This window comes from Hippoglossus stenolepis, chromosome 15, assembly GCF_022539355.2.
Source record: "Hippoglossus stenolepis isolate QCI-W04-F060 chromosome 15, HSTE1.2, whole genome shotgun sequence".
Classification (NCBI taxonomy): domain Eukaryota; kingdom Metazoa; phylum Chordata; class Actinopteri; order Pleuronectiformes; family Pleuronectidae; genus Hippoglossus; species Hippoglossus stenolepis.
The window spans coordinates 4,234,170-4,257,117 of record NC_061497.1 but is presented as its reverse complement, the minus strand read 5'-3'; the positions used below and the strand labels follow the sequence as shown (position 1 = coordinate 4,257,117).

The 22,948-nt window shown below is 41.5% G+C and overlaps 1 protein-coding gene across 1 annotated transcript in view; it reads left to right on the top strand.

The window, feature by feature from the left end:
• The window catches only part of uvrag (UV radiation resistance associated gene), an 88,349-nt gene that overhangs the window by 55,661 nt on the left and 9,740 nt on the right, over positions 1-22,948 (top strand). The window contains exon 14 of the mRNA XM_035177998.1: positions 21,731-21,822. Coding sequence (XP_035033889.1) covers positions 21,731-21,822 — 92 coding nt within the window. The remainder of the gene's footprint in view (positions 1-21,730; positions 21,823-22,948) is intronic.

Below are 22,948 nucleotides of genomic sequence, written 5' to 3'. Positions count from 1 at the left end.
GAACCCACAAACAAAGCGTCCCCATGCTAGTTTGGTTGATATCTGCTCACCGCATTAAACTCTGTACTCCTGTTAGTGTGATCTTTCAGTTTTTGGGATATAACATCACACACATCACGATTTTTGGAGGAAAAACTGGGAAAATTGTCAGTCGACAGGTCTTGTTGATGCATCTTTTAATTTTTCCTTTTAATTAAATTTTAATCATTTACCTTATCATTCTCAGCCACTTTTTTACTAAGACTTTGTTGGACTCTGCTGTTTCCTGTTTGTTTATTGGAGCCGTTATTGGAAAAAATGATGGCCTGCTACACACTGAGCATGGACTTTCTACTGCTGATATGATTTCCCAACGGACAGCATTTCATAGACAGATAATTTTTTGTGGTTTTTGAATCGTTCTTCTTCATGTCTTTAATAGCCTCCTTTGGTTTAGCCATGCATGTTACACAGCCATTGCACAGTTTGTCCAATGTCTGGCTCCGTGATACAAAGCAGAGGTCTGGTTTCACAGCAGACCCCTCTGACGAGCTGATTGGCTGGTTTGCTGACTGACTGGAGCCTGGGTGGAAGACATTAGCTGCCCATCTCTTATTAAATTTCCCTGTGTGGCTGTGTTTGAAAGTGATACAGGAAAGCTGGCGAAGGATCAGGGCCACAGCAGGTCACCCTGCTTTGATGTGGCAGAGGGAGAGGTTTGCTTTTATTAGGCTTCATGTCATGGGGCCAAGGGTAGGGATGGGGAGTGTGCTCGGAGCACCATGGATGTCAGGTGGTAACCCACTCCCATGTTGCCACTTCAGGTTAATTTGTTTGACAAAGAGAAGTTAAGAAAGGCTTTAAGGAATGTCTGGGCTGCAGCCCAGAGATTGTCCAACTCCTTATTTCAGAGAATATTGCAAAATCAGCAATACCCGAGTGAGTCACTCTCATCTTTGTGGTGACATTGACATTTTTGTTAATATGCATATTTGGTTCCAGTAGAACATGAATGAGATTTACATGAAATGTTACCGGAGTTTCTCAGCTCAATGTCTTCTGGCTGTTGCTTTTCTTTGAAGTAGCTGGCCACAGGTTTACTGGGTCTTGGTCTGAAGTGCCCTTCCACAGGGAGGCATAAATGTTAAACCTGCCATTGCTCCACTCACATAGACAAATTATCCAAGTTAGTGTGGCTGACTCCAAAGGAAAACCAGCAGCCTATTGTCTGGAAGCAGGTCTTGTGCTGCTTTTTACCTACTCCCTGTTTTATCCACTATACTACATTGTTATGAAACACGCATGTGGAGATGATTACATGAGAGCCGATGCTACACAAAATCTCCAGGTTTTAAGGAAGAGGGGGAAGGAATAACAATTAGTTCTCAGTCACTAAGCTCGGTGTATCATATTTTGTGGTTCTCAGGCACAGGAAACCAAGTATTGGGAATTAAAACACAGTAAATCTGTTGTGGCCCAGTCGGGTCACCTCTGGGTTCACCTTTATTCCTTTATACTGTGGGGAAAGTCGCCTGCAGTCTCTTGCCTTCCAAGTCTCTGGGAACATTTCACACCGTGAGCTGCAGGCAGAGCACCATACTGGTGGTCTGGAGCATGCGTCACAGCGCCTATTGCCATTAAGGGTGGCCACTGTGGCTCCATAAAACACGGCTATGACTCATGGGGGAACCTACTGTGTTTAGTGGTTAGTGGAGGTGGCAGCAAGTGGAACAGGAGCTGGTTGGCTGGAAGCAGTTTTGGTAAAGCTATTTGGAAAAGGCTGTATGTACTTAAGCAAGAATACATTTTTGCTCAATACTTGCACTGATTGGACAAAAGATAGTGTTTTCCATAGGGTGTTGATTTACTCATGGAAATGGTTAATATACTATGGTTTAACAGATGTGTATTACTCAGTATTTACATGTATTAGGCCAATAAATGCAGACTTTAAAAAATGTTGCAAATTAATTTCATTATATCACAGGTTTTGCATTCTAGATGATTTACTCATTTTTACCTGCAGCCAGTTCATATAGCTCAATATAAGTTTTTTGTAAACTATTTCAATTTGACCAAATCTTAAAAAATGTGCTTTCACTAATCCCCACTTACAAGGCGACTTGTTGGTTTGGAAACAATTCAACAAGAGAAATATTTTTTTCCACCACTGTTGAACAAACGTCTGACTGATATACAAATATAAAGTGAGCTGTCTGGAGAGCGGTCTCTGTTTGCTCTCTTAAAAAGATTGAAATATGCTGAATGTGTCATCAGTGTTGGTCAGAGCGACTGGAAGCAAACTCATTCACCTCCCTTCCTCTTCTTTTCTCTCCTGCTGCTTTGTCACTTCAAGTCCACACAGTGTATTTCAAACCTGTAGACTCTTTTCACCTCCGTGACAAAGCTCATAACCCCAGTCAACAGAGATACATCAGTCTTGGCATAGTCCTTTGCGGCGATTAGCTCATGTGATTGTTCTTCGATAAAAACCATATGACCCAAGCGAAATCATTCAAAAAGTGAACATTACACAGCTCCCTTCCACATCATAACTCCCCTCCACCTCAGACCAAGTTTAGACTGTTCAAATTCCCCACAGCCAGCTATCTCCAGCTATAACCTTATTTCCGTTAATTCGGATGTTGGAGATTGTACAGGAGCTGCAAGTGAAAAAAAAATTCCCCACAGTGAAACAAAGGGCGTTCTAAATTTGCACATGAACTCACTTTTTCCACAGTTGACATTCCTGTAAGCAGTTGTATGTTTACTGTCTTGTAAGTCCACATGGCAGGGAATCAGAAATGGCTGTGTACAAAGAGTGATTGTGTAATCCTTCTCCCTACTGTGATATACCATTCAGTGTACTGTAGATGCACAGCACTCTAATCGAGATTTCTTCGGTCGCATGTTTGGCTGACTTTCCTTCAGTATTTTATAAAAAAAAAAGATTTTGTTAGATAACGGTGTTACGAGTGGGCCTAAATTCCTAACCTACTCAACAGACTTAGGGGGGAAAGGAGCTGACAAGGATTCATTGTCTGATCTCCAAGCCATTGCTACTGGGAGAATTGCTCTGCTCTATGGGGTCGTGTGTACAGTATTTGACTTCCCTCAAATGAGAGCAGAAACCGGATCTTCAGCCTATTTCTCAGCAGGATCTTTCTGAGAATTGGAACACTTTTAGACAGAAACTATTCCAGGTTTTCCCCCAGAAGCCTGTTGGTCTCTCTCTCTCCTTGTCCAGCTGAAGCTTGCGGTTCGTGACTCAATTCTCAGTGCGTTCCAGAGAACGTTCCAGAAAACAAAAAGGAAGAAAAACAGGCGATTACATCTCCACTGTCCCCCTCGAACAACAGCCGTCATTCTTCTGTCCAGACGCCTCTGTCGAAACCTCATCTCGATAAACAAACTCTTCAATGTTCAGAAATCATAATGCAGCCCACTGTGCGCTGTTTGTTTACCTGAACCCTGGACCACGGTTCCCCAGGCTCTGCCACCATCTTTGCCCTAAGACAGACAGGGCCTGGAAGTAATCAGGCCATTTCAACCGCCTGCTGCCACTCATTGACTTCATCCTTCCATAACATCCACATCCGTTTTCTATTTCACAGGGATTGAGAGGATAAAACACATAACGGCCGGGATAGGCACCAGAAAATGCAGCACCATGTCAGTTTAATACACCTCACTTTCGCCCTTAATTGGAAAGAGGGAAGAAGAAATGAGGTACCAAGTGAAGTTCTCTTTTAGGCCAAGCCATAGATGTGTCTGGTTTTTCTTTAGCCTGAATCCTTACGCTCAGGGAGTCATTTCCCACATGGCCACATGCTGCACAAATGTTGGATAATCATCCCTTACCTCTAATAGAGGATATGTTAAAGAGCCTGTGTCTGACAATGTGTTTTGTATTTGAGGCCCATTAAGGTGCCACTTCTAACAAGGTCTCTGTTCTCTGTTGACAGTAAAAAGCACTTAATTAGTATACTTTATTTATCACATTTCAAGCAAGAAATTATTTTTGGCAGTCTGTAAGTGGGTTAAACTGAGATGACTGTGGGTTGTATAGTGAGATTGTTAACAGCCTGACAGGAGCAGTGACAGTAGGCCGATGGCCATCCCTGTTGATTGATGCAAAGAGGAAGGCAAGAAGAAGTAAGTTGCTGTTCTCATGGTGATAGACTTGTGATTTTATATGTCAAAGGCTTATATTCTAAAACTATATATATATATATGGCAGGAGAAACCTGTCCACATCACTGAACTGTTGCAGTAGAGGGATTGACACTGAGAATTTGCGTTGAGACAAGAACTGTTTTTGTGAAGAAGAAAAAAGCCTGTTGGAAAAAGAAAGCACCCAGTGGTTTAGTTGCCCTGTGGTTCTCAGAAACCTCTTGTTCAAGCTATCTATTAAACAAACCCAGGCCTTAACCTACACATCTGTACGCCTATTGGTGTTCATGGCCTTACTGTGTGGTCCCCGTTTTCCATCACACCATTTTGTTGTTAGACACAGCTTGCATCCAGTGCCACTTACTGGCCAGGGAGAGTTGTTGGTGGAACCCTTTTTACAACCACATCCAGGAGCCCTTTTTTTCCACAAACAGATATTTACTATATACTGTTGTATCAAGGAGAGTGTGGAAATGAGTACGTCTGCGGCGCTGTGCTTGAAATAGTCTGACTGATGGTGGGTGAAGCTGACACAGATTTTAGGGAGAAATATTCTGCTATTGATATATCAGCAGATTGTGTTAATTTATGAATGATTATGGCCAAATAATTCACAAGTTAACACAATCTGTTAACACAAAAATATTCATGTTGGTTTGAAAAATAATTACACTCAAAATGCAACAGACAATGGTGTCGGTGGTGTCTTGAAGACAATAGTTTTCCCTAAGACTAAGGGGAGGAGATCATACACGGACAGAAAGAAACTCAGTTTCTCAGTCTGCATGCTTTTCATTTGTTGAGTTTTTTTGTAAAAGTTTTAGCCTGGATTCCCAGCGAATATATGGTGAATGAGAGAGAGAGGGGAGGGGGCACTGCAAGCCATTATCATAGCTGTTTCTATGATGCACCTCCCGCATGCCCATGAGAGAAAGTTTAGCTTAGTACAGGGGAACCAAACAATAATTATAACTCATATAATAATAATTATAATAATAATTATAATAATAATAATAATTATAAGGCTATGTTTAATTTACACAATAAATACATTTGGCTGACCAATCAGTTTGATTCCAACCTCCAAAGCTTAAGCGTGCCTAGCCGTGCTGCAGGTTCTGTTTTTGATAAGAACGCAGAGTGGAATTAATGGATGCTTCAGAGTAGACCAGTACAATAAGACTCAACTCTCCACTTGCTGTGATTCGTAAGCAGTTTTAAGTGTATGTCACTGTTCTGTAGTTTCCAGTTTTGGCCTTTTCTACAGAGTGAGGCCAATGGTGCACTGCGATTACGCCTGAGCTCCTGGGTTTTATGGGAATTCCTCGGGACAGCCTCCTATAACTTTATAAAAACACTTAAATTCGTCTAATTGAATTTCCACATATAGTGGTTGGTAGTTTCTAGGTTAGTGCATCACCGCAAAGAGGCACCAGAGGAAAGTGAAAGTAAACGTTAATCCTGTGTGTGTGTGTGTGTGTGTGTGTGCGCGTGTTTGCGTGCGTGCGTGTTTGCGTGCGTGTGTGTGCGCTCTCACTTTTGACATTTGTGTTCTCACATACAACCCCTCCAGGGAATGTCAGGAGATTATCCAAAGTTCAGTGCATGGCTGAAAGCAGCTTTATTCTCACCGGTCAGATGTGGATTTGTTCCTAAAACGAGGGGTTTGCTGTAATTCTGGGTGTTTGGAAAGTGTTGGCTGCTCTGCTCCACCGTTTACTTAATAGTTTGTCTGCAGTTTCCAGCTGGTTGGAATTTATAACTGAGGCCTGTTTGTTTGGACTCTGTTCTCCTGTTGTCTTACTGTAATATACCACTCTGCTTCAGCGCCATGTGCTCTCTAAAGTCCTTTCACTCACAGATCCCTCCTGTCTCTCAACTCCATTCCAACAGTCACGTTTCTGTGATAATATCGAAGAGTGGCTTTGGTTAAAAGGAAACTAACTGCTTAGTAGATAAAAGGGAAGGGAAAGCCCCGCTGGATAGTACGTCGCAAGTTAAGTAAATTTTTCAGAGATCCTATCTCTTCATTTGATCATAGTTATGTCATAATGAGTAAAAATCAAGTCGCAAATATCGGCAGTTTTAAAGGTCCATTCTGTATTTCTCTTGTTGAAGTCAAGGGAAACTGGCCCAAAGCACACAAACAAAAGAATTTTGGGCCTTTTTCTGCTCGCCAACACTCCCACCCCCTCCAGACCTTGTCATAAGAATGGAGAGGGCAGAGACCAAGTATATTTAATGTCAGCAAGTTTAGAAAAACTTGTTTTTTTTGTTAATTCATCAAACCCTGTGTGCTGTCATATGGGTGTTTGAGAGTAGAGGTATTCCATCATGAGCTCAGGGCTTATTGCGGCTCAATGACATTAAACAGCTCTTAGGATAAAACAATGCTGGCCCCATCTGGTCAGTATTTGAAAGAATATCAGCCATGCTGGCTCTGTCTTAGTCCCTGTATCCAGTGCCGCTCCTGCTTCCATGTGGATTTCATTACAGCCCTTTGACTCCGGCCAATCGGCAGCTTTTTATCTGAATTAACACAGCGGCTCAGGACCACAGAGTCTTCTCAGTGGTCCTAGTCATCAAGTTAAGGAGTCAAAGTCTCTTCCTCCTAATTACACACGGTATTGTGATCGTTGGCGTTTGTCTGTCGTGTGTATATGTAATCTATATATTTTTATTGTGTTAAATGGAGAAAAAAAAACTATTTGGGTTTTAGGAAACCATTACAACATTTTTTAAACATTTATAGAACAACTGAGTAATTGAGAGTAAATTGAGAAAATAACTGGCAGACTTATCAGTAAAGACATATTAGTAGTAACGTGTATCCCATGGTGTGTGGATGAGATACTTAAGTTAAACCACACAAAATATTATGCTCATCATGTCTTACAGTCTCATTTTACAGTGGTATTATAATATTTTCCTGCATCTCTCTTATAAATGTCAAATTTTAATAATTTCTTCAATAGATATAGTGAACATTTAAGGCTGCATGAAGTGCAGGTGTAGCATCTCTGAGTCTATTTCTAGTTCTGTTTTGATGAGTTAATCTCAGCATTAGTCTTGTTCTTTAAATGTCAGTCGCTCCGACACCTCTCTCTATCAAATAAAGCCTCACCTCATTAGGGGAGTGTCTCTACATCACTCCCTGATGTCAGCCTCCATTTGTCTGCCAGGAAGAGATGATATGGGTGGAGTGTCCTCACCGCCATGTCTTGGTCTCAGCCGTCCCGCCACACCTTTCTTATTATTAATGAAGCGTCTGTGATGAGCCCAGGCCTGTTGCCCCAGAGGACACATAATCGTTTCACGGTTATTGGAGAAAAGGGGCTAAGTGGCTAATGAAAGCGGCTGTTAAATAAACACCAGCTCAAGTTAAAAAAGGAGGCAGTGAGGTGTGTTTTCTTTCTCCTTTAAAAATAATTAGTGTCAGCTGTTTACTTTGAATCCAAATAACTTTTCATTTTCCCAGATTTGCTATATGTTTGAAGAATGTTACTTTCACCATGTGGTTTTGGGACAAGTAATAAAATTCACTGCATTTACTGATGTCTACAGTATGGGCTTATATGATGAATATTAGATATAGACGATCTATTATATAGGGCAAAAGTAGATATAAATGTTCAACATACTTATTCAGTATCAACTTAAGAATAGAAAGCAGCTTTAAGAATTTTGTCCTATCATGAAATATTTTAATTTCCCAGGAAAATCATTGCTTAGTCTGTCAAAGTCACAGATAAAAGGTTAAATCTGGTCATAAATAAGCTGATATCAAACAGTTTATTTAGATTCAGTTTGATTGCTTCTCAACTGTTTTGATTGTTGTTGCACCCCAGGTTGTTACTTACACATGATGACGCCAAGCCGCCATCTCTAAAGTTTTAGTGGACGAGTTATTGCCAATACTGTTGTTGTCCCCATGGAAACAGACCCTTTTTTATTTTTATTTTTTTTTACTTAAAACATGTCTCAGCCAAGTCGTTGGCTTGTACTTTTCACAGCAATTATGATGCTGTCCACAGAAACTGCACCCTGCCTAAGTATGCATCCAACTGCAAATATAAACACGAATGCACATGCTGTAATTATTTATGTCAGCACATGTGTTTGGCTTTTATGTGTTTGGAGCTTAAGCCTCACAACCATTACAACAGTCGGGAGTGAAGCAGCACAACATTGTTGTAGAGAGGTGGAGAGCCTTGCTCCATCCTGTGGCTCTGAGAAACAAGCAGCCAGAGGAGTTCACCTGGCAGCAGCTGCATCGTAATTCATCTCCTCCATCCTTGTTGAACACGGCTTCTCCTGACAACCTCAGACAGTCCACAGCAATTGGTAGTTCGTAGATGTCAGGGTTGTGATCAATAAATGCAGCTAATGAGAAATGCTCTGTAAGCAGTTGTTTGGGTTATTGGCTATTTGTTATTTCACTTTAGTTTTATTTAGTCATATTTCATTAATGCATCAGATAGATTCTTTCAGTCTTACATATTGAGTTACTGTGGCGACAATAGATGATGTAGTACAGCAGTTTACAGGTTGGCTTTTATGAATTGGCCCCTCTAAGAGAGCCCGATTGACCCCTATTTCACTTAAGTCTAGAGTTCAATTCAGAGGCCACCCTCTTCCAGCTCATTAGAAACTTCACATCCAACCTCACACTCTTCCCCCATGCTGAGATTAATGGAACAGATCACAATGTTGGCCATCAAAAGTTTGATGGGGAAAAAACTTGACCACACAATAGCTATTTGTTTATTGTTTATCGTTCTGTCCCTGACTTCAAGTCCAAATCAAATTAAGTTTCTAGAGAATTATTCCTTGTAGACATGTATGCGTTTGTTTGTCCTGGAAACCCCCCGGGTCATGTTTTGGGTGAGAGTTAATTTGAATGGTTACTACAAATAAAATACATCAATGTTAGGGCAAAACTACATTATGGGCTGTTACCTTTTGACTGTTGAGGGATTTTGAACTCTGGACCACACTCAAACTGAAGCTATTATGATGTTGAGTCAGCCAATCTAACTACAGATTACACCCCCTTTTTACACTTATAATGCAGCAAACACCTCAGATGGGTTTTGGCCATGAGTACAGCATTTATTCATACAGTAGATGGTGTCTTTCCAGTCCTCTTGGAAAAACCATGCCCTGATTTTAATTTGCCAATTATAAACAGAAAGTCTTTCTCCAATTTTCAACGAGTGTTTAGATTCCAAACACTGCAGCCCATTGGCAGTGCAAAAACGTTTTAACATCCTTAACACTGTGCAGGGTCATAATTGAACAAACCCAGAAGACCAGGGAATGCTTCAGGCTGTCCAAAGTAAACTGGACATTCTGTCCTGTTCGCTTAACGTGACAGGCTTTAATTTGATACTATGAGCAAATGAAAAAGAAAGCCATGGCTTTTTCACTTTCTTTTGTTTATTGTACCATTCTGCTACCTTTGAATTTTTATGCTTCTCTCAAAAAATAATTTTCATGCAGAAGTTCTCAAACTGCAGGATGGGCAGATGTACTTCCAAGTGTGTCTAGAATGGATTTGAAAAGGTGCTTATCTTTTATAACATGTTCCTCATATGTTGAATGTTTTTCTAATATTCTCATATAAGAGTTGTTTCTGAAACATAATGTGGACTTTGTCTTTGCCAGTGGCTCTTGGAAAGCTGACCGCAATCTCAGATCTATTCCGCAAGAGTTTAGGAATGGTTGATCTGTTGGCTTACGGCTACGATCCCTGCTAATACTTAATATGTCATAACCCTCTCCTGATGGCCCTATATGGCTCACACACAAACATTTACACAGCTCTCACCAAAACAAAAATCGTACAAATCTGTATGTACAGTCAATGAAAACACTTATATTGATGTAATACTTGTAGCAAATCCTTCTCCGTGTGGGTATATGAAAGACCTCACGCTCTCCAATTTATACCTTAATCCTCACCGACCGAAATTCCTCCACGTAGCAGTTTGATGCTACATATTTTAGGATCTGCCTGACAATCCCTTTGAACTCTGTGAAATATTGGAAGTCTGAGCTTTAATCTGGGTCTCTTTGCCTCCTATTTTGATAGGGCATGTAGTTGGCCTGTCAGTTGTGCTGTTGGCCAGACAGGCTCATTTCACTGTCATAGAGGTTGAATTCATACTTGACAAATGGCGTCTACGAAGTACGCTGAGAGAGGTTTATAATGTTATTAACCAGATAGCAAGAAATGACCATCCGAGCCCCTCATACATTTTTTATCATTCTTCACTTTTTGATGGAGGTTATTCATGCATTCAAATTGTTAAAACAGACAGTTACAATAAGCAGACATTTGGATAAGTAGCTCTCAGCAACCATCACTTTGAAAGCAATACAACTGAGAGCCGGTAATACAGACAGATGAGGAAGAATGTGCTCATTTAGCCAGCCTCGCCTCTCCCTGTGACTTCCAATCCAGTGGTAATGTTAATAGAAAAATCTCAGTCGTAAAGAGAAAAAGAAAATAATATGCTCATTCACAAGAAGCGGGTCTGAGAGAAATTGCGGGCAACACGAGGCCGGGATAGACACCTGCCCACAAACCATATATTCATGCTCTCCTCTGCACTGCTGTTTTCTTAGGGGCCATGTGGAAACACAACACACGTATTAAGAAAGATTTCCCTCATAAAATACCACAACACTTTAATTCAAAATAATAAAATGAGTGTGATCAGACTCTGTCTGAAATTCATACCATGTTTTAATGACTATATTTGGCACTTTTATTTTAAAGACATCCTACAACCAGGGCAAAGTCTGCTGTGTTTTTTTTTCTTTTTCGGAACACTTTCCTCCATTAAAGTATCTTTCCATAGTAAAATATAAGACATTAGACCAGTGCTGAACTAAGGCTCTCCTCCATTTTCCCTCCAGTCATCCATCACACTTTTTGTGCCCTTCACTGTTTGGCACCTTTCACCATTTAGACCACAAACATTTGCGGCTTCACTCAAGAGCAACCTCCGTATGCTTTAGATTTGAACCTACAAAGCGCTGAATTAACATATTCTCCAAGATACGCCTCATCCAGGATCCAGGAGATCATGTGAGAGCTGCCAAGGAGGATTGATGATAGGCCTGCATGTCAATACTGCTAACAGGAAGTTGACCTTGGTGTTGTGACTTTACAAACAGGGTCAGCCTCTGTGGGTGTTGGGTTTCTTAGCTCGGCTCCAGTGTTACAGTGACAAGGGTCATTAGCCCGGAGGAGCAGAGCGACATCAAGGACGTTGGCTATTCCAATAGATGTTACTGTAGCACACAGCTTACACTCATTGGCCTTCTCAGTGACCAGCACATACACAGACTGAATAACCACACCATGAAGGGACCTCATTTACCCACCTCCGACCCACCCTGCAGTGATTGGGGTCAGAGGAGACTAACATTGGTCTCTTGTCACTGGTGGTCTCTCTAACTGAATTTCCTCTTCATCTCACACAGCCTTTCCCGTAATTATGTAAATCTGTTGACTGAACTTGGCGGCAACACGATACTCAGGAAAGTGTAACAACAAGTAATGCGACGGAAGAATCTGGTTTGAGTTAGGGCTGTTTTAGAATCAGACCCGGGCGCAGTGAGTACACCACACCTGTATTACATTACCACAGTGTGGAAGAGACAGAAAGGAGGGAAGAGGAGGAGGAAAAGGAAAAGGTTGGCTGAGTTAAAGGATGTTAAATGAAGTGGAAGAACTTTGAGTGCAATATTAAAAACTGTTTTATTACACGCTTTTTGAAATGGCAACAGAGTCAGGAAGTACAAAGTATATTACATTTCACCTGTTAAGGAATTTCTTAGACGTAAAGTATGAACTATGCAGTCAGGCAATTCCCATGTACAATGGAGTGTTGGGTTTGCTTTGGTGATAAGGTCGCTGCTAAAGTCAATAACTTAGTAAAAGACCTTAATCTTGAACATACTTCTCCACCACATACTATCTCATCTTGAAGTGTGTAAATGTTTATGAAAGTGAAAGGCTTTAGCCCTCTTATTGAGAGCACTGTATAAGAAAAATAAGATTACTCCACTTCTTTAACATTATAACTCACAATGGAGAGTTTAAAGAATCAAAAAGTTATTGTTTTTCTTATTTTCTTGTCAAATATATATCTCTTCAGAGATGCAGGTGTCGTTTGCTAGCTGAATAATGTACAGAGGTCTGTTCAGTTTAGTGCTTTACCTTTTTACATCCATATGAATACGTTTTAGGTTGAATACAGCCTTTTCAAACTAAAACGATCTCTGTCCACACAAGTGTTTCTGCTAAATACAAGTTAAATCCCCATCCATACTATCATGCCTGAAAATGTATATCTCATGACCACTGGAGTACACTGGACATATTTGTCCTGGTGTTTGCGGGAAGCATTTGGTTGGAGCAGTTACTGAAAGTAACACAGGAGTCTAAGCCAAGGGTTGCTAGGGCTAATGTCATAGTAGTTTCCAAACATCTCAGTTTCTGCCCTTCCAGACTAAAACGCAAGTTTTCAAAACAACAGCTGGCATGCTAACGCTAGCGCGCTGGCGATCTTTTTTTTAAAAGGTTGTTATGAAAAGAATTACCATAATACATTGAAATTATATTAAAATAAGATATTACAATCATTATCGTAATTTTTAAAACCTTATTAATGTAGAAAATACTACATTTGTGGGTCTCTCTCCAAGCTTGCCGGTGATTCGCAAGGCATTCTGGGTACCCCTAGGTTTCTCGAGGTAACTCTCTCCCAACAGGTATTGGGAAAGCCTACCCCTACACGTGAATGCGCAAAACTAAGGGGAAGGGCTAAGGGGTGGGGCCAAGGGGTGAAATGGGATAGGGCCTAAGTCTTTCAAACTCTAACATGGAACACAAACCAAATGACATCTTTCAACTAGACATTTAATTCTTGCTCTAATTATCTTGCTCACATTCTTGTGTTTGTGAATATTAAACTTAATGTGTGGTAGATCAGTTACAGACCACGGTAAGCACCAGACCTGTAGATGACAAAGGCTGACATTAGTCATGAATTATTAACCCATGACTTTCACTCGACGCACAAACAGTCCTGTTTCATGTCTTTAAATGGCTGTTTGCTGTATTTCACTTGTGTTAAAGGGCCAGTATACAACTCAGAAGTGGATGTTGGGTGGTTTAATACCTTTGGATTCCCCCTTCCCCCAAATCCTTTCTAATGTTGGATTGGGGGAGTCGGTGTTGGACCATTTTTTAACCAGACAGTGATTGACCAGCTGTATGGATGTGAGAAAAGAACTTTGGATCACACTTATCTCTCCAATGGTTTTTTTCTTTTTTCATTGTTAGTGCAGCTACGACACGGCCCTTTTTGAACTTTGACGTGGCTGAACAACACCTCATACAGGCCACTTCTTTTCTAGTGTAACCCTGCCCTTAGTTAAACTGTTGCTCATGCACCTCCTTGTTAACACTGAGCTGGTCAGAACAAGAATCGACTGTGATTGCTGTTGTTTGTCTGAAAATCTAAAAATATTCTTACGTGTAGAATTTAAATCCGTCAAAAACAAACTCTGGCAGCTGGTTGTATTATTATGATGGTTGATTTAATTAGTGTGAATGTAAAATGTGTTAAATACTGATATCGGTTTTCCTTATTGACCACTTAGGTTGACTCATTTTATGCTATTAACAGGAGATCATAATAAACTTTAACATTTAGAATCGAATTCAAATCTGATATTGACTTTGGTTTAATTCGATTTTTTGCCCAATGAGTACAAAATACAAGTTTCTGGCAGTGGGAATTTGTATCACAGTGCACTCTACAGCATCATTTCTTTTTGTTAAGTTTCTCTGAGCATTTACATGTAGCTGCTTTTTATGAGTTATGCTTCTTTGGAAACTTATTTTTATGAAAATAAACTCTAGTCACAGAAGAAGAAGTAAGAATGTGATCCTTAGTTGGTCCTTCTTCTCTCTTGTTGTTTGCCCTTAGGAAAGTTTAAAGCATGTGTATGAGAAATGATTCTTTCACCATTATGACACTCCCCTACCAATTACAATAAACTGTCATTATTTCAGTTCAACCCATTCACAGTCTAAATCTAATGCAACTAAGTTAAATATCGACTTTAAATTTGAAAGAAACTTCTAGAAATCCCTGGACGTGTGTAGGATGGGACAGCAGGGATTCTTCACACTGAATATGTGGGAAGATATTTCTGTGGTGTTTATGAATCCTGATTCCTAGTTTGGCTTGAAGACTGGTTGATGACCGTGGCATGTATTCAAGGCCTTTTAGTTTAAGGGAAGTGAATTTCTGCTGTGCATGAATCATATCAATCCAGCCAGACTCAAACAACTCTTGAGCCGTGCTCTGTATATTTTTTGAGACACATGAAAGGCAGCAGTGATTAATCAAGCTGGATTTCATATTCCACGCTCTACCACATGATTGTTGAGGTTTTAAACCTCATGTGAGGGTTTACCTACCATTGTCCAAAACAAAGCTGCAAATGTGAAATCAGAAAGCAGCAAATAAGGGCAAAGGATAGCTGTAAATACACATAAAATATAAACAGTAAAAATGCTAACATTGTGTATATTATCCTCATGTTTTCATTCCCATCTGAAGCTATTTTGATTGCATCCTGCCCAACATTCCAGTGTAATTTATTTAGTGGAAGAGTGAAGGCTGTACAGAGTGAGTTTCATTATGTGCATGGGATAAGCCAGATGGGCAGAATCATAGAAGCGCCACACTGCAGCAAACATAATCAACCATTTCAAATCCACCAGCGAGCTAGAAACAGCCAGTGTCCAGGGGGAATATGTTTTATATAAATCAAAAAAAGTTGTAAAAAAAATCCTAAGAAGTCAAAATACACTGAAGAAAGACCAGAAAATACATCATATTTTTATGGTGTGAACATATTGAGCGGTTTCTTAACATTAAATTCTCATCTTACCCCATGTGACAAGGCAATTGTTTCAATATCGATCCAAGTTCTCATCCTTCATGTTTAATCATAATTCTTTAGCAATTTTTATTTCATTATATTCTGTGCCATTGTTCAAAGCTACAATCCCTGCAAGAGGGAAAGCACATTTCATGTGATATGTAACAGAGCAATGACCCTGGTAACTGCAAGGTGAGAATTCAAAAATATTTTAGTTTTTCCTTCCCACATTCAAATTGACGGTCAGTTATAATTTTGTTATATTGTATTGTAAATATATTGTATAACACTGAGACATATGAGGTCTGGCTTTAGAACTTGGACAGAAAAGACAAAGCGAGTGTTGTAATTGTACTGGGCGAGTCAAACTGTTTATCGAAAAATCAAAACAATAGATCTAACAGGAATCTCTGAGTATGTAAATACAGTGTCCTAACGTTTTGCACCATGTCAGCCCACTGAGGTGAATGGGGTGAGGTGAATGTTTACTTCCTCTAAGCTGGACTCAGTCTTCCAATTGCTGCCAACAAGAAATCTGTTGGCAATCCAAAAAAAGATGTTGTTTAAAACATCCTGATCTGTATGTGTGGCTCACAGAGCTGGAAACACAAACAAAAAATAATTAGATCGACATGCCACTGTGTGAGCTGCCCGTTCGGAAACTGAGAGTCGTATTGAGAGGATTACAGCAGGCATACACAGATTTAATGACATTTGTAATGAGCGGAGTAAAGCTTCACCTGCTGCCATTAGGAAGTTGGCATCCTCATTGAAGTGTGAAGGAATCATCTGCAGGCAAAGTCATGGCGAGAGTTGAGAGCTTAATCATGAACAAAACACCTTGTGTGGGCCATGTGGTTTACATGCTCCAGCCAAACAACTCCAGAGGACACTATAGATGGCCCAAAGCTGCTCTCACAAGCCGAGGAGCAGTTGGTTATTGGCCATTTTATTGCTTGTTTTTCTCGAAATTACATATATTAAAACATTTTACGGAATGGCTCACACAGAGACATGAATATCACAAGAAGTAAAAGTACAGCACATGTAGCTGCTTTCATACATGCAGTGAACTCCGGATGATCTCCCGACATTATCTGGTGAGCATTATGTGAGAACGCAAATGTGAGAGGCTCTGGTCATTCTCCAGAATTTCTCCTGCCAGCCCCCTAGTAAAAACTCCTGAGAATGACCGAATGAGCCGATGTGAGAACATGCATGTCTGAACAGCTTGATTCACCACAAGCGAGTGAGAACGAGTGAGCGTGTTGATGACGATTCTAACACGTGACGAATAAAACGAATATCTCAGGGTGAAAAAGTGGTTTCATAAATGTACAAGATGCCAACAATGATGAAGAGAGAGCTTTTGGTGATGAAGGCCGACGCCAGAGTTGATATGCAATAAACAAAAACGTGATCTCAACAGCAGCATTCATTCGTTACACCCTGCCTCTAACCTAAATGCTTCGGTGATTTCTTTGTTTTTGCGTCTCAGCGGAGAATCACCTACTGCGTTGTTCATGTGTGAAAGGCAAACTCCAAAGAATGTCCAGACCCAACCCTGCGGACATTCTCTGGAGTTCATGTCTGAAAACAGCTTTAGACTATTAACCCAGTTTTCTCTATTTCATTGGACAAAATAGAATACATTTCCAGATTTCAAGAGTAAGTAAGTGACACTTTTCTTTTTACTTCAGTAACTGTTTGGAAAAGAAGTGACCACTTGTTTGGCATACAGGTCACTGAAGCACTGTTAGCTTTGGCTTAATAATTAACAGCACAGAATGTGCACTTTATTGTATTTCCTGGCAGGATAAGTAGAAATAAAGGTTGAGGTGACAGGAAGTGTTTCATTACACCGTAACAAATTAGTCCACACATGTTTCTAATTTGTTGCAGGATATCTTGCTGTGCCACAGTATCGTTCAGCGCTTATAATATTTGTTTTTCATCTTGTGTTATTCTTTTTACTCACCGGTCAGCTCTTCATGAATTTTTCATGTTAACCAGAGGAGACACAGCCCTGAAATATTGTCAGGGGCAGGTTATCTCCCATAGCGCCACTTCTCTACATACGAGCTCTATGTATGGAAACTAATGTGTGTGTTCACCTCACGGTCGCGGCTGAAGTATCCAGTCCACAGATTGACCAGAGGGATGGTGGATGGAAGAACACCTGGTTAGCTGTCATAGGACCTAATGAGCTCCTTGATTATCTTCCCTGGGGAGCATGTAAAACCTATGTACTATGTAAAATAAATTCTATTTTTACCCCTGTGGACAAAAGCATGCTAAATATTAATCACAGTAATTGGGCATGATGCCGTTGGATTTGGCTTTTAACCTCTTGACACATGAAATGCAACTCTCTTGATGAAACTACCCTCCATCCCAGATTTCCTCCCCGTCTCCCCTGACGATGGAAAACCTCTTGTCAATTGATGCTAATAATGTGCACCAGTTGAACCGTAGTGATGTCTGCTCTGACGAGCAGCTTCTCCGGTGACCTCATGGAAGATGTGGAGGGGGGGGAAGGTGTGCTTTGTAACCTCGGTCGCCCTCCTACACCACATCATCAGCAATCACCTTCAAAATTCTCTGCAGCCCGCCCACATTCGAGGTCTGATCTGAAGGTGATTGGTACTGACAAATTCAAGGAAACGGTAATATGTGGCATAATCTGGGCTGTTTGTTTAGCCGCTGTACAGAGCTCAGGGCAAACAGGCCGGTTTTGCCAAACGATGGGTGGAATGTACCGTAAACTGTCTGCTTCCCGCCAACGTTTGAGAGTGTGTCTGTGTGGTCGTGGCTCCAGTGGATTGGCAGGCTGGGGCTGTACACACTGCTGCATTCCTAGGGTTGTTAATATTACTTTATAATGGATAAGGATGAGTCCCCAAAATCATCACATGTGCTCAGTTGTGCTTCTCCACTTAACTCTCACACACACTCGTACCAAACACTTTGGTCATGCCAACTGGTTACACATGCTGCAGAGTCTCCAATGAGTTTGTTAAAAAAATAAGTGTAAACGGGGAAGGGAGTGTCCAGACACAAAGGTGTCAACAGTGACGAGGAGACCTGGCCGGATCTGTTTCAATATGTCATCGTGTGAATGAGCCCCAGTGGGTGCCCCCTTCCACCCCCTTCGCACATAGGTCCTCTCACCTTTCAGACGTTCTCAATGGGCCCTGAGAATTTCTCACCACGATCTGGTTAGCCCCATTACAAAGAACCCCGTGGCCAGCGTGAAAAGCCCATACACATACACACACATACGCACACATGCACGCAAATAACTCCACCAGCATTCATCAGAGGGATGTATGAAAGGGAAACTGGAAATGACAAGCTGTCTCAAGTGGACTGATTCGGAGCAATTTGTCTGATCTGGTCTGGAGTTGTTGACATAGAAACACTCAGGAGATTGGTGAACTTGTACAGAAATTGTCCAAGACACTCATTTTATTGGCTTTTGGACTCGGAAATTGTGCATAAACTTTCATTCCTGTTGTTTGCTGCAGAGATCAATCTGTCATGTTTTTTTTTTTACCTCGTGTCAGTTACAACACATTGCTTCACATCAGTTACAGCACACTCGCAGGAACAGTTTAGGTTTATAGACCAGAATCTAAACCTTCCCTCTCAGCTGTTTTTTTCCATACTACAGTCAGAGCTTTCGTGGTGCGACAATTGAAAATGACACACAGCTTCATGCTATTAAGCTGCCTCCTTAGTTTCCAAGATTTCCAAAATTCTCTGTTTTCTTCTCCTCCATATGACACAGTCTACACTAATGTTTTACTGTATGTCTCTGGCGAAGCAGAGAAGATGAGAGGGGGGCTGATGTTTGCGTACTCGACAGCCAGCGTCCAGGATATATGCCTTCCCAGGACCAAGTTCATAAGGAACACACATACACACGCATACAGTGCAATCTGAGGAGAAACCTAATGCAGTTTCCACCAGGGAGGGCCAAAGCGGTTTATGAATATTGATAGAGTCTGGCTGGCTGAGCGCTGGGTCAGCTGTAGGGTTGCAGTATTCCGTCTTCTAACCTGTCTGAATGTGTTTAACACACCTCATTACAAAGACAGTGTGAAGCAGCAGCTGCCTGGTGCTGGTGGCTCTGCTACGCTGCCAGCCAGACACTTAGCTCAAGTGTTGCTGGTGCCCACTGGCAGACATTTGACAAAAGAACATGCATCCAGTGTCTCCTGGGTTGGTTTTATGGGAGGCATACATCATGAAAAAGGACATGCACATTCCTAACAGAGACATAGAGAATCTACACATGTGCTTCCAGTAACATCCTCCTATAATTTAATCCCCCACAACGAGCTTGATAGTAATGAAGTACCCTCGCCAGTGATGTCACCCATCACGCTCTTGTCTTCACCCATATCTGGTTTCTTTATGCTGCACACTTGGCAAGATCTCCACATGTTAGGAAAACAATAGCAGCTACACATACAAATGCACGCTCATGCTCTTTCTCTCTCCCCCACACTCAGACATACAGGCATGTAATTTGACTTAGGGCTCCTGTCAGACCCACAGTGTGATTATTACACACACACACCACAGAGCTCAGGCCAAGCAATGGGATTTAAAGCATTTTGTTACACCCTCTCACTATCAAAGAAAGCATGACATATCGTCGACAAATGCTGTTTGCATTCACTGAAGCCATAATATTTACTCTTTTCTCATATCACATATTCTTTTCTCATATCTGATTTCTACCTCATATTTTCTAGACCGTAACTTTGAGATTTCCATGAGATTGGGCTTTTCCTTTTTTTAGCATCTGGCCACAGAACAAGCAAGCCTCCCTGCCCGATGTTGCTATGCTCCTTCTGTTTTTAAACTGGTGGCGTTATTGATCTTGGCCTACTGTTTCAAACCCAATTCCGTTCAGCCGGCCCTGTGGACAGCGCAGTGCCGTCATTTGGTCAGACCCTGAGGTTAAACTCAGAGCCATGAATGGATCTCAGTGTTGTTCCCGTAGGTTTTGGACCAGTCCGTCACCAGCTGGGTTTCAAGGCAACACCCTCCCCTTGTCCGACTCCCTCGGTCGTGGCTGCTTTTGATAAAACCCTCCTCTGATATTGTCAGAACTGTCGTTTCTTTCGCTCGCCTGACAGACACGGACCATTTGAGACCACATCACACTCGACACACTGGGGCACTGATGCAAACACGTGAACACATTGGTACATGTCCTACACATACCGTATCGTTCATACTAAACAGTTTTCACATGATTCTGGCAGCCGTTCAGAGCGGGATTTAGCCATGTTATGTTGAGTAGAAATTTGACACACATGCACATGTGCCCTGCGTGTACTCTTTCAGCATGACCTTTCTTGTTAAAGCTTTTACGCCACTCCTCTAGCCATTAATCAATCTTTACAAGAGCCACTATGCACTCAGTAGTGCCCTGACTGAATATTACAGTATTTGCCACAAGTAAACTGGTATGGATGTGGTAGTAGGGCGGCAGATACCCTGATAGCAACTGCTCTTCTTCTAAACCGTGAAACCAAACTGAAATAAAATTCTGACTAATAGCAAAAAAATGTGACCTATGTCCTTCTAGGATAAAACATTTATTTCTATGTAAATCATTTATTATAATGCCACTCACTCATTCATTATGGGGTTACATGTGAATGTGAGAACGCGTGTGTGTGTGTGTGTGTGTGTGTGTGTGTGTGTGTGTGTGTGTGTGTGTGTGTGTGTGTGTGTGTGTGTGTGTGTGTGTGTGTGTGTGTGTGTGTGTGTGTGTGTGTGTGTGTGTGTGTGTGTGTGTGTGAAAAGTAGAGGGATTGTCGTGGCACCCAAGTGGAAACAAAGCAGATGTTAGCTGGTGCAGGCAGCATGCTTGACAGAGGGGCCTTGGAGCTGTACACTGGACGTGCGGCATGATGCTCCTCTGCTGTTCAGTAATATAGCTTAAATAAACTCTCCAGGACAAGAGCTGGCTTGCTGTGACATTGCTCAACTGTTGGATGAGATATTTCTGGCATCTGAGCTCAGGGTCCAAGGTGGACTTGCCCTATTTTAAAAAAATAAAAAAAAAAGGGATTTGATCCTGTCCTCATGAAATAAAGCACTGTGGTACAAGCGAGGGAAAACTGAAGGCCAAAATTAGAAGTGGGTCTAGTGAAGACGGGGGGAGAAAATCATGGGAGAAAATAATGGCGTTTCTAATGTGCTCTCTTTGCCCCATTTCGTCCATGTGTTCTAACAGCGAGTTAGGTTTTTCTTGCCACCCGCATCTCATCCCCTGTCTTTCCACACACCTTACATATTAGCGCACAAGCCTGATATCAGGGAGAGATGCCAATTTTGTGTCCAGATGAATGATAGTCTAATGGGGAGAGTAGAAATGTGTCATGCCGAAAGTATGTAGACTTCAGAGCTCTCCTGTAGGTATATATCTGTCTTCTCTAAACTACATCCAAACATGGAGAATGTGCACACGTGTCTTAGTGATATGCAGTGGTGCTGGGCCACCACACGATATGCGGTGGTCAGTCCTATGTTGTAGGTTGTTTGATGTTAATGAGGCACTATGTGTTCCCTTTTCTTGCAGCTGAGATATCAACATGGCTTGACCACCCCGGACCTGCAGCAGACACTACCCAACCTGAAGAACTTCCTGGAACATGGCCTGCTGGTGCGATGGTAAGAATCCGAGATACTTTACACCACGAGTATTTCATCACAAGTCATGGAAGCCTGAGAGATGTTCTATAAAAACCATGTGTCTGTATTTGCAGCACATGGTAGGATTTATGTTATATTGTAGAATATTATACTGCAATCTCTCTCAGATTGTTCATATAGATTATTATCAAAAGTGTTTTTTTTAATAAGACCTGTTGTTTTTGCGCGGTTGTCTGGAGGCCGGGCTAGGCTAAGAAGGTAGAGCGGTTGGTCCACGAAGCAGAACGTCAGAGGTCCAATCCCAGTCTCCCTTATACTGTGTGCTGAAGTGTCCTGGGGCAAGATCTTGAACACTAAATTGCCCCTGATGGGTATGCCAACATTGTGTAAGTGATATATGATAGAGAAAGTGCTGCCCTCAGTAGTCCTCAGTAGTTCGATCCCCAGTCTTCCCCATCTGCATGCCGAAGTGTCCTTGGGCAAGATGCTGAACCCTGAATTGCCCCTCATAGAACAACAAAGTGCTGCTAATAGATGCACTGTATGAATGTGTGTGTGAATGTAAAACTGTACTGTAAAGAGCTTTGAGTGGTCATCAAGACTAGAAAAGCGCTATATAAATACAAAACCATTTACCAAAACCATTTACATTGATCCATTGTATGAATGTGTGTGAATGGGTGAATGGCAAAGCTTTACTATAAAGTACTTTGAGTGGTCATCAAGACTAGAAAAGCTCTATAGAAGTACAGACCATTTACCAGTTGTTTTGATAACACCTCTGCACATCGTCAGTACCTCAACATTTAAATAAAAAGCAGCCACTTTGTCGTGTGGCGTGTGGTGAGGTGGAATGCTCAGATCCCTGCCTCGCTCCTTCTACAGTCTTATGGCCTGTAAGTTACCCTTCACTAAATCCTGGGAGTGGGTCTGCGTCAGGTCTCAGCTCCACTGTCTTATAAAATAGAGAGCTCTCTTTGATCTCCACTCCTCTCCCAAGGTCAGCAAAGGGGAACATTTGTATTACACACATTAATTGAATAATCTTTTGTTTTGAAAGGAGAGAAGCCATGAAAAGCCTGAGCTCTCAAATCAGCCCTCCATCGCCCCTTCCTCCTTAATGGGAAGTGGAAGGGCCCAAAGA